Here is a 12,565-nt window from a genome sequence, read left to right on the forward strand (position 1 = left end):
TTGGCTTTTTAACACGTTTCATTCCCATTTCTGTTTCCTGCCCCCTTGTATCCTTAATGATTGGCCTGTAATGGAAATTGCGGGGAACACAACGCCCAAATTGTGGTTGCCCCAATGCAACTAAATTAATAAATTACAAATAATTTAAGGGCCTGTAGAAGTGGTGAGATTGTTTTGATTAAGGTTAATTATCCACTGCTTCCTGGTGAGAAAAAGTAAACTGAACCCCACACCACATTAAAAACGAGTGCAATATTATTATGCGTAACAACGCCGCCATACTTTCCAACTCCCAATCTTGAACGTCTATTAGGCTATAATAACCGGCGTGGAAATTGGTTGGGAGGGGGGGTCGCCTTGAAACTGGCCCCCACCACCACCGTCCCTAAAAAAACAGAAACCCACCGCTTGTTTTGATCACTCGGTCTTGAAGGGAGAGGGGACCTTGAAACAGCTCAACCTCCTTGCTCCATAATTGGTTTTATAGTGCTGGCGAGCGGCCAGAGTGTTTTTTTTATTATGCTGGGACTTTGATTGACACGTCGTGCAGCCAATCAGGTAGCAGCTGTGTAAACCGTACTGGACTGGGCTGCGGTTGGGTGGTAGAGAGGGAGAGGGGCGGGGCTTGAATAACAATGCTGTGTTTCATTGCTGAGGAGTTGAGTTTACGGACGCGTCAGGGGCTGTCTCTCCCCCTCAGTTATCCCCCAGTTTACCTTCGGACGAGCCTGTAATGGACTAGTTCAGTTCTCCCAGAAACCTGGAATGATTTTGTGAAACGTTTGGATTTATAGGTCGTTCCCAGAGATTTTCCACATTCAAGTAAGCGGTCGGCATGTTTTTTTTCTTGTTTGATTTTTCTTTTTCCAGTTTAAGTGCCAGAGTTCCTCGGTGTTTTAAAACATAATTTGGACTGTAAATGTGGGTGAAAAGGGCGCGGAGGTTATTGCGTACGACATTTTGGATTTTTAGTTGCTTTTGTCGGTGTGAAAAGCCCACTTAGGAGACGTTTCCGCTGAGAAAGTTTTTTTGTGTCGTAAATGGAACCGTGAAAAGTTTGAAACGTGGCCGAAATGCCGAGCTCCTCCGCCGCCGTGCCGCATGGATCCCATCGGGAAAGGATACAGTCTAACATACCTCCCCGATCTGTTGCAGAGGGCTTAGAGGCGACATTTGTGTCTGGTGGATTTTTCTGAAGGAAGAAAGGTTTATTGTGATTTCTGAACGAGCCATTCTTCAGATCCCGCCCGCCTGGATATCACGAGTCATTGCTGTAATGTGTTTGCTTACAGCCTTTGAAGGTTAATTCGATTTTCGCCTTGTTTTTAACTTAAATGCATGTAGCTTACAGTGTTTGACTAGTGTTATTTATTTTCGGACAATATGCTATGTTTAAAAAATTACTAGATTACACAAGACGCGTTTTTATCTCCTTGTTGCACAGATAAAGTCGCAATTGCTTGTTGTTGTTCTCCTTAAAGTAACTTTTAGTCTTTTTGTTTGTATTTTTTTCATATCGCACATACAGGCCTCTACGAAGATTGTTTTATTCTTATTATTCTTATTATTTCCAAAATGATTAAGATCGACATTTTAACAGATTTGAGACGCATTGCTCGCGGGTCGATGCACCTTAATCTGAATATCCGTCGATGTGTTCTGTAAAATACAGTAGGCTATTATATCTCAATACTTGGGTCCAGATGATAAACCGTCGACATGGTGGATAAGCTATCAAGTGAGGTTTTACTTTATAAACATCGGACTGAAGTGTTTACGGGTTGGGTTTGGATTTCTTTCCTTGGGCAGCACCCATGTCCAACTGCGAAGTAGCCCGGACTAAAATCGCATCTGCGGGCAACAAAACACCGCTAAGCCCGCTGATGAATGATGCAGGCTTTTGCAACCTTATTTATTTTTAACCCGTTTGAAATTTATATTTGATGCGCCTCCAGTATTTATGGTGTATTGGTTTACAGCGCGACTCGGCCCATAGCCTACATTGCTGGTTTACGGTTTAGGAAAACAGCTGTGTAATCGGAAAAGGCAGAATAGGTTATTACATTTTGACGCTGTGCGTTTCCATCGCGGGATCGCAGTTTTGATGGCCGGGCAGAGCAGCTGGCCCCTCTCCTGCTTGTGTTTCCCTGGGAAGCGGAGCCCCGGAGCGGCTGCCTGCTCGGTGTTCCGTGGGGGTGGAGCGCTGCTAGTCGGCTCAAACATTAGATCATAATAATGTGGATATAAGTTAAAGCTGCATGAAGACCTGTAGTTCGGGTAGGCCTACACCAGGAGCAACTCATATGGCCCCTCGGTCGACCGGGTAACATTCCACGTTTAGTTTTTGAAGTGGTTTTCCAAACTGCGTCATTGCACAGATGGACCGCCTGTTCGCTGGAAAGATGAAAAATCCGAAAACTACCAGTTCCCAACAGTTTGCTTAGCCTGCCCTTTTAGATTGAATATCAAGCGATATGTTTCTTGTTGTATTTTATAGGTCAGCAGGATGGCTGAAAAGGAACCCGAATCGCCTGGAAAACTAAAGACATTATTATAGCCGGAATTGGCTTTTTCGGAATACGGGGCCTATCCGAACGGACGATTTCTTTTCACAACTTTTCTCTCTGTGGATAATGGATGGCAGAGATTTTGGACCTCCCCGATCCGTCCACGTACCACCTCCGTTGTTGGCGGGGCTCGCAATGGAGTCTCACCGACTCGGAGCAGCAGCTGCAGCCGGGAGGATCCCTCCCTCGCCCGGTCACTTGGGCGCGAGTCATCCGCCGCCTCTCCACTCTGGAAAATTCTTGCCATCGACCATTAACCTACATCCACACCACAGTAAGTATATTCTATTACACTGTTTAAATGCTGCAATGTGACTGCCCCAAAAGCACAACCATCAGATGATCAAATATTAACTTGAAATAACGCTGCGCAAAAATGCGCACAGTTTGTGGCTGCCCGTGGCAGCATGTGCGGTCATCACTTGGATGTTGCTACAGTGTTCTGTGAGAAATGAACGCAGACGTGGATTTCATACGGAGGAGTGGCTGCTCTAAAGCTGTGACAAGTTTCAGATGCGAAAGTATGGGATCATGTTAAGGATGCCCAGCCTTTGCAACGGGCATCGCATTAGCGGGAAATTACTTGGCAATACACACTTAAAACACAAACAGGGCTGACTTCGGATTGTGGTGTTGGTGTTGTTGCAGTGGTCTTCGACGGCATGTGAACCATTACACAGTCATTGCTGTGAGAGCAGATGCAGTGTGTGAGTGTGTGTGTTTGTTTGTGAGAGTGGGGTTGGTAAAGTTGTGACCTTATCAGGGATGACAGACCACCTCTTACCCTGTTGGGGGGTTTTTTTTGCTGTTGTGTTTGTGTGAGCCAGTGGCTGTGGTTCAGTCTCCAGTAGAACTATCTATTTGGAGTAAAGGCCATTCTCTTGGGACATTTGGCAAATGGCTGATGCTGCTTTTCCCTGCCTTTGTACCAATTCTGCTGGACATCCCCGCTGCTGCTTCTGTCACACTGGGGAATCTGTGTGAGGGTAAGAGACAATAAAGTGTGTGTGTGTGTGTGTGTGTGTGTGTGTGTGTGTGTGCGCGCGCGCCCGCGCGCACTCAAATGAGCACGTTGTGTGCAAAGTGGATGGTTTTGATGTGTCTGGCCATTAAAGAGAGGTTGTTGCATGAAGCAGGCACGGGCCCCATATGTTTGTTTACATCATGTAGGGGTGTGTGTGTGTATAGTCTATATATTTCTGCATTACACAACTGTAGTCAGTAATCATCTACAGTAGGCTATATGTTATTCCCCGCTGAGCTGGAGATTTTCCTTCACTTTCATTGCCTGCACAGTGATGTCTGCTCCTGCTATTAGTAATGGAAGCCTTGAAATAACATTGTGCAAAAACGATAACCTTACATGTTTGCCTACAGTTTCGTGGTCAGTCAAAGGGAAAGTCAGAGCGCTTAAACTATATTGTGTGTGGGGGGGGGGGGGAGACATGTCTGCTGTGTCTTTTGGAAAATGGAAAGTCTGACAAGTGCTCTTACATCTCCCTGCAAGTCATGTAGCTGCAGACAAGAGAGATACAATTACAGTTTCTGGTTTCTTTTCAGAGGTAAACCCCGGAGATAATAATATTCCAGTTTAGCGGTGTTCTCCCCATCCTTATCTCGCGAGCGTGGTTCAATGAAGCACTTGTCATCTGGAGCTCAAGGTACTAGAGGTCTAGTTAAAGTGAGGCAGTGCTCTCGCGGCTTCTGAAGCGTTAATTTGACACACCGGCAGAGCCCACACACTCAACACACACACGCACATGAAAAGCTGTCAGAGATGAAATCAACTCACAGCAGGGAGCGTGGGGATGATTGATGGGTGTATCGCGGCAAAAAGATGCGGCGCAGTTTGTTCCCACTAGTTGAACTGCTTTTGCGGCTCAAGGATAACATTTTCAGCTGAAATGATCTGCCGTGTGGATTTAGTAGAGCCCAAACTGTAGTATAATTTCTTGGTAAAACCTTTTCTTTGTGGCAGCAGCAGTGTATTTCACTTGGGATGGTGACCCCCTCCTGTGGCTCTGAAACGAGCTGAAAATTGCTTGCGGTGTTTGTGTGTGTGGTGGGGGCAGTTTAAACACTCCTTTTTAAAACGGGATACATTTGATTCTGCCCACACACTGACCTCCTCACACGCACACTCGCAGCCTCCGCCCACCGAAACACATCACTGCACGGCGCAGGTCATTTAGCTTTACGGCGCTCCTCCACATCAAATCCCCGCACATTACATTAACCAAACCCAACCGAGAGCTCGCTCCCATGCTTGTAATAACACTGTACAGGCAGATTACATGATAATTACTCGGTAATTGCAAATGTTCATAATGGGCCCGTTTAATTGCAATAAACAGCGTGAATCCAGCACTGAAGGAACCAGTGTGCAATCAGAGGAGCCAAGGTCGCACCGCTACTGTTTTTGTTTACACGTGTTTCAAGGAACTGGAGATTTTTTTTTGTTTTTTTTTCACTGTTGTTTTTGGCTAACCTCCTGACAACAGCGTTGGCTGTTTATAGCTGCCAACACACCCTTATTTCCCAGGAGTCTCTTTGATTTTTATTTTTTAGTTCAGTTTTAAAAAGGATTTCCACCTGACTAAAAAGGAGCAGAGTGTCTCCCTTTTTATTTTCACAACTCAGGGTTAGCAAGTGTGTGTGTGTGTGTGTGTGTGTGTGTGTGTGTGAGAGAGAGAGAGAGGCATCTCTGCATTTGTTTTAGCTATGTTGTGAAGCTGCAAATAGTTTGACGTTTGTGCAGCTTGTACACTCATGAAGACATTGTTTTCCATCAGCGAATCCTGCTTTCTAACCCGCAGTGCCTGCTCCAATCCATTCACACAGGTCAAATCTAAACACGATAAGGTCTTAGTCACTGTTTATATGATGGCTGTAAATGCTCCTCTGTCTACTGGAGGTCTGCTGGAGCCTCCCATCACCAGATTGAGGCCATCTGTCCTCTTGCCCTTCCTCCTGGCATCCCTAGAACAGCAGAGGTAGGACCCGCTGAAGTGTGACTGCACTGAGAGAACGATGCTACCTTTACTGCGAAAGGTTGGCGTGGCTGCAGATAATTTTATTGTGAAGGGCTTGTATCAAGAATCAAGATTGTGCAGGTGGTTGAAAATAAAAACCTGAATATTTATTTCCATTTGAGCAACATTTTAGGTGCTAAGCGCCGTTTGCACATTTCCCAGAGATCACTTGATAACCAAAGAGCGTGTGGCTTCTTTTTTCCTTATAGGCTTGGACCAGTTGATTACTCCATGCTTCAAAATAATGTTTCTGCTGCTGTTGGAAAAGAGAAGCACTTCAATTTTTTTTAATTTAATCTTTATTAACCAGGCAGGCTGATTGAGAACAGATTCTCATTTGCAATGGTGACCTGGTCAAGAAAGTGTAGACATGCAGATCAACATATGGTTACACATTGAATTCACATAGTATAAATTACAAAAATACGTAAAACAGTCATGAGTCTGTAAGGAGAATATTTGAAAGTGCAGTAGCGTCTATGTACATTTAGTGCAGGTGGCGATCGTTCATCCCCTGTGCACCAGCAGCTTTTCCCTGGGTACTGGGTGTAGCAGGTTGAATCTGTTGTACCAGTTGGCCACTGTTGGAGGTGATTATTGTAACTGTATCGAATGACCTTATACATTTAGGAGTGCAGTTTTGGAACAAAATGCAATTTTAATGAGGCGTCAATGTCATTCAAGGAGGCGTCCCTCCTCTGTGAGACTTAAGAGGACAGCGCGCCTGGACCAGCAACTTTTCAGCTCTTTTTCTCTCATGCACACTTTCAGTGTTCACAGGGGAGAAGCAGAAGATAGGATTGAGAAGAACAGGCAAATGTAGGTGTTGTAGTGAGTGCACAGAAGGGAAGTCAATACATGGACAAATGGAAAAGGAGGACTAAATGCACAATCCCTAAGGTGGAAAGCAGTATTTTGTTTTCACGGGATAAGAGCTGAGGTGTGTGTGTGTGTGTGTGTGTGTGTGTGTGTGTGTGGATTGAGGTGTTGTGTATGGGAACGGGAGCATGTGATTGTGCTTAGTGCAGTTAGAGCTGGGGTTTCCCCCTGGGACTTTCTGCAGAGAGAAAGGAAGGAGATTTATCCTGACCACAACACATTCGTACACGGTTAGATAAATGTGGTAGCCCTTCAAATGTTCTCTCTTTCAGAGACACACACACACACACACACAGTGTAAGTATAATTCATGCAGCTTACAGGGCAGGCCAGGGTTGTCTAGGCCGATAACAATTTGTCTTCCACGCCACTTGGTTAGTGTGTCTGTTTACGTTACAATTAATGTGGTGAGTGTGTGTTTATATATATTCAAGACACGGACCTGTGTGTGTGTGTGTGTGTGTGTGTGTGTGTCTGTGAGCGAGAGAAGATGTGGCTCGGACACATCCCCTCTCAGATTAATTGAATCTTTCAGGAGAGAAAACAGGCTCCTTAAGAGAAAGCACAAGGCACTGCTGCCCTGCTACAATAAAGCTGTCAGAGGCAAACAAATGACACGCAGTCATACACACACACACACACACACACACTGTCAAACATGAGAGTGATAGGCCTGTGTGTGTGTGTGTGTGTGTGTGTGTGAAAATGAGCATGCCGTGGCATGTTGAAATACCCAAAGCATTAGCTAAGTCCTTCACTCTGCCAGAACCTTCCCATTTGACTCAGCCTAACACACAAAGGTCACACTCTGCATTGTGTCTGTCTGTTTGGTTGCATGTCCTGTCTCTACATGTCCCATTACATAAGTTTTTTTTTTGTTTGTTTTGTTTTTTTAAGTTGTTTTTTTAAGATTATTGTTTCAGGCATTTTTGCCTTTTATTGGATATTGACAGCTGCAGGAGAAGACAGGAAAGGCAGGAGAGAGAGGGAGGGATTGACATGCAGCTAAGGGTTAAGTTAAAGCGAGGCTCAGGTTTATAATATTCCTCCTGGCATAGTTGTTCAAAATGTGTAGTGACATGAAAGGGACAGACAGAGCAGGTTTGACATGCGAGACAAGTCAAGACTGACTGTTTCTTTATTATGTGGTATGTGCTTCAGCCAGTTGAGCCACCAGGACGACCTGTATGTTTGACTGTTTGACACCTGCCGTTTATTTTTAAAGCGTCCGAAGACTGACAGATTAATCGTTAGCCTCTGAAACCAAATGAATGGCACACCTGCCCATCGTCCTTTGTGTGGCTCTTTACTCTGCACCAGCATCTCAGAAACAGTCTTGATTTAATCTTTCTATTGGGGAAGTGTCTACTGAGAAATGTAACTCCTGATAACATTCATCACTGATTTGTTTTATTTAAAAGATCAGATCAGTCAGCACCTCAATGGTTTTGTGTTACCACTTTTTGGTTTAAGATAAATGCTAAAAGCAAAAGTAGACCAACTCTGGGCTGCAGGCGGAGATGTAGGTGACACTTGTTCGTGTATGTGTGTGTTTCATTGCATCATTGGTGTTACCATGCAACTGTGCATGCTATTCTGTCTCCGTGTGACTCTGCATGATTGTGTGCGTGCGTGCGCCTGTTGCGAGTGAGTTTCCATTTGCTGGTATCGAGGTGTGTGTCAAAATAACACCTGCTGTCTTCACAGGAGATTTTCTAAGTGTGTCTCAAACACACATGAGGTGCGTTTCCATCCAACTGTCAGATCAAGTTTCCGAGAGTTCCAAGGAAAAAAAAAAACACTAACTTTGTTGGGGTTTTTTTTGTTCTTTGGTTGAGGTGAATAAAATTGGCTGTTGTACTATTGAGTTCCATTTAGCTTCTTCAGTGTCAGGGACCTGGTATTGTGCATGCAGGTTTTTTGCCACACTGTCATGACTCACCAGGACACTTGAGCCATCTTTTATGTTAGTAGTAACATCTGTGCTTAGACTATTGTCTGCTGTAAAAAAGCCCTGTTATAATTTCAGTTCATCAGTCTAAGATGATTAGTGTAGCTACCATATTCCAGTTTCCAGGGCCACTTAGTCTGCAGTGGATTTTCTTAGTTTTGACTTGGGTTCCAGTTCATTACATCTAACTTTGTTGTGAGCCAGTCTACTCACAGTGGAAGCAGAGAAAATGTTCCCACGAGAAGTGATTTTCATACATAGATAATTATCAACTTCATGTCCTATTTTATTTTTACACAGTTTTACTCCATATGACACCGCTATGACACAGTCACAAGCTTGTGTGGGCCCAAAGTTTGCAGGCTAGTATTCTATTAAAACACACACTGTCTTATGAACTTCAGTCACCGATGAACATATAACAGAATAAGAAATTCACCAAATAAAAACATGTGCTCAACTGGCTTTTAAACTTAGAAATGGTGAAGTCTGTGCCAATGCTGTCCTGAGTCCATTTTTCAATTTTTGTTTCCATTGTGCTTCTTTTAGTCTCAAGATAATGTACTGAACAACTTATGGACTTTTTATCCCAGTATTTGCTGGGACTACCATGTATAAAACATGTGTGATCTGCAATCTCGCCAACATACACGTGACATCTATGGTAACTTACTTTTCACCTTCGACGTAATGAAGAAAGAAATCAGATTTTCTTCTTGTCGGTGAAGTGGTGGATGTGTAGTGTGTTTTCAGATGGTTCTGGAGGTTGGTATAGGGAGCATTTGTGCACGCTGCAGTTAACTGTATTGTGTAATTTATTTATTTTTTAAACGAACAGTAATACAAAGTAAGGCCACATCAGATATTAACACATTTCAGTGTGGTTTGCAAAACTGAAGGTTGACATGTTGTAACGATAACCTTGCTTGTGTTCGCCTTGAGTTCACAAACACACAAACAAAATAGTTTCCTCTAAACAGCCTGTACACAGGAAAAGCAGACAAGCACATTTTGAAATCACTGACGGACACAATTTAAACCACACACTCACACAACCTGAAGGAACGCACACACAAAGACAGGATGGTTAGCAGTGTCAGTGTGCCAGTTAGCGGTGGCGAAGCCAAATAGCCGAATTTTACTGTTTTTGTTGTTTCTCTTGCAGAATAAAAAAACAGATCAATAGAGACAGTCCCCCCACCCCCACCTCGCTAGCCCTGTTCTGAGTACCACTGATGGATAACAGATGGGTTCACAGAGTGTGTGTTTGTGGCAGAGATTTTTTTTGGACCTTGTGTACATGTTCCAGTATTATTGTTTTTGGGTTCTGTTGCATTTCAGTCCATCTTAGGTTGATTTGCGATCAAGCGTCTTGTTCTTGAGGGGTGTGTGTGTGTGTGTGTGTGTGTGTGTGAGTGAGTGAGAGATTTGCAGCGGCGTCTCTTATCAGAATTTATCTCCAGCAGGCCTTCTACTCTCTGATATCGACATACTTTTCTTATGAGGATCTGAAAGTGGAGGCTCAAAACGCGTTGGGAGTCGAGGGAGCGTGTTTCTTGGCAACTTGCACATCCCAATATGGCAAACTAACTTGTCTTGTGAAGTGGGAGCCAATGTGTGTGTGTGTGGGGGGGGGTAGGAAAGCTGGAATGGAGTTGTGAAGGGAGAGAGAGGAAGGAAGGAAAGGGCTGAGAGAGAGGTGGTAATGAAAGAGTGATTCCAAAACATTTAAAGAAACATTTCCCTCACAGCTACCATTTGGATGTTGTTTCTGGAACAAGGAGTGCAAATGTTTTCTCTCGTTCTACCCCTCCCTCTTCTTCCTCCCATAGACTGTTCAGGAAGGGGAAAAGGGATTTGGGGATTGTATTTTTTTTTTCTCCAATCACCGGCATGAAGACTGTGTAGCTCTGTGTATGAGTGTGTGTGTGCACGTGTGTGTGTGTCTGTACTCTGCACACATGGATTAAGGGCCTGTAGGCGGCTGTGATGCTGAGATTGATCCATACTCCAGTGGGGTATCTGTGCCTCTTGACGTGTGTGTGTGTGAGACCCTGGTGTTTGGCCTGAAGGAATGGAAACTGCTGACATCCCACCAAGAGACCTTAACATCTTTGACAGGTGGTGGTTGTGAATGTATTCTGTGTGTGTGTTTTGTCAAGGAGAGGTATGTCTATGTTTTGTTCCACACACCAGGTAACAATTAGAAAAGAATTATAGGTGAGAATAATTTCTTAGAACAACATTGTCGGCACGTATCGTGACACACGCTGGAGTGAAAGGTGGATAGGTGGCAGTGAAAATATGTTTCTTAGCAATTTTTAGTGGGTTTATTTATATAAGAACTTGCATTATTAAATTCCATAGAGCAGTCATGAGTCGCTGGGGTTTACCATAATGCTTGAGGTCACATGTTACGCTGGTAACAAATAGCAAATTACTTTTTACAGTTACAGGGATTAAAAAACAACAACCATACTAACCAAAACTATTTCGATACTTAAAAAAAGGCCACCTAATGTACAGTTTAATAGTCAGTAAATATCAGGAGATATTTGACTTTAGCATTTGAGGTCCATAAAAGAATCATGTGTTCTTAATGCAACACAGCTTAATATAAATTGTCGTCGCTGTCCTGTAAAAACCCAAATCACCAAAATGTCAGTTTTTCATGAGCTAAACTTAACAGTTGTTTTCTGTTTTTTTTAATGATTTATTTAACATAAAGATATAACCATTATGATTAAAGCCAGTTTTTGATACTATTTGTGGTGATATTTTTCAGCAATGGCCAGTCAATATATTTCAATTCAGCAAGTCCACCATTCCTGCACTGGATTCAGGTTACCTTCCCATGCAGTGGGGTCCACAGGGAACAATGCACGTATGCATGTGTAATACATGCAGCTCAGTGGTATTGTTTGTAACTTTGTCTCATTGATATCAGCCTCATTGTTTACTTGTTTGCTCTCCTACACCTGTATCGGAGCTGGATTAAGTTACTGCTAATGCAAACCAAACCTCTCCGTGTTGCTGCTAGTCTGCATTAAAAGCATTAAACTTGTGAAACACAGGAAGGCCTTCATTTGTGAAGCAGGCACCACAAACCTAGTGCGTTTCTCACTGAGGTTAGCGCCAACCGCGGCCATTAAACAAAAATGCATCTACAAAGCAAAGAGGTTCGGCCAGTCGGTGGATGGGTTTAAATTTTTGCAGGGAGTAATGGAAGAAGAAGGAGTAGCCGCACTGAGCTGTCAGACGCAGAGTGGAAAACTGTGAATTCAGATGGTGGTTGCTCATGACATGATGTAAAACAGCCAATTATTGATGGACAGGGTGAGTTTGTTTCGCTGCACTGCAAACAGATACACCAGTTGCTCCTATTTCTGCTTGCTGTTGTATTAAACCACACTTTTATCAACAGTAACCACAGACCGAAATCCTTAGAAGTATAACCTATCTTACAAAATAATAGAACAGTAGTAATGTAATAGTTAAAAATGTGCTTGAAACTCCTGCAGTGTCTCAGACTGGAAGGGCATTAACTGCAAACCCACACAGAACTGCTTGCACATGTCAGTGGTCATACAGCGATGCAACGGAGCCTCTTCAGCTACACACAGAAACCCAGGGAACATACACAAACACACGTGCAACGCACACACACAATCACTGAGAGACTTGAAGAAATCTGTGTGATAGGGCTGGGTTTGGAAGGTCCACCTACACAGTAATGTTCAAAGCAGAGAATAAAGGCACACTGCATTACTCCTGTATGTGTGTGCATGTGCGTGCATCTATTTGGGGTTAATTGGAAAGCTGCATTTACTATAGTGTGTGTGTGTGTGTACACACACAGGCACTGACGGACTGCGGTTTTAATGTACTGATTTAGATGCAGAGGAAACTCTGAGCACAGCATGTCTCTCAGATTCCCACAGGACTAATACAGAAACACACACACACACACACACACACACACACACACACACACACACACTCGGTCCCTTCCCCCTCGCCCATATACAGACAGCACCCTTTCCCCTACACACATGGTTAGTTTTATCAGGGTAATGGCTGTGTGTTCAGTAATGGGCTGGGTGGGGGCAAACCTCAGCTAAACATGAAACCTTTCC

The 12,565-nt window shown here is 43.7% G+C and overlaps 1 protein-coding gene across 3 annotated transcripts in view; it reads left to right on the forward strand.

Annotated features, from left to right (window-relative positions):
* Positions 1-658: 658 nt before the first annotated feature.
* Positions 659-12,565, forward strand: part of tnrc18 (trinucleotide repeat containing 18) — a 44,063-nt gene continuing 32,156 nt past the window's right edge. For 2 of the 3 annotated variants that reach the window (XM_038695353.1, XM_038695354.1), the window contains exons 1-2: positions 659-822; positions 2,498-2,841. In XM_038695353.1, coding sequence (XP_038551281.1) covers positions 2,634-2,841 — 208 coding nt within the window. In that variant the 5' untranslated portion in view covers positions 659-822; positions 2,498-2,633. Of the gene's footprint in view, positions 823-858; positions 1,302-2,497; positions 2,842-12,565 lie in introns of those variants that run through there. The other variant, XM_038695352.1, reaches the window with a different exon arrangement.

The sequence above is a fragment of the Micropterus salmoides genome, unplaced genomic scaffold (genome assembly GCF_014851395.1).
Source record: "Micropterus salmoides isolate LMB-PRFRI ecotype aquatic unplaced genomic scaffold, ASM1485139v1 Ms_hic_scaffold_10, whole genome shotgun sequence".
Taxonomy (NCBI): Eukaryota; Metazoa; Chordata; class Actinopteri; order Centrarchiformes; family Centrarchidae; genus Micropterus; species Micropterus salmoides.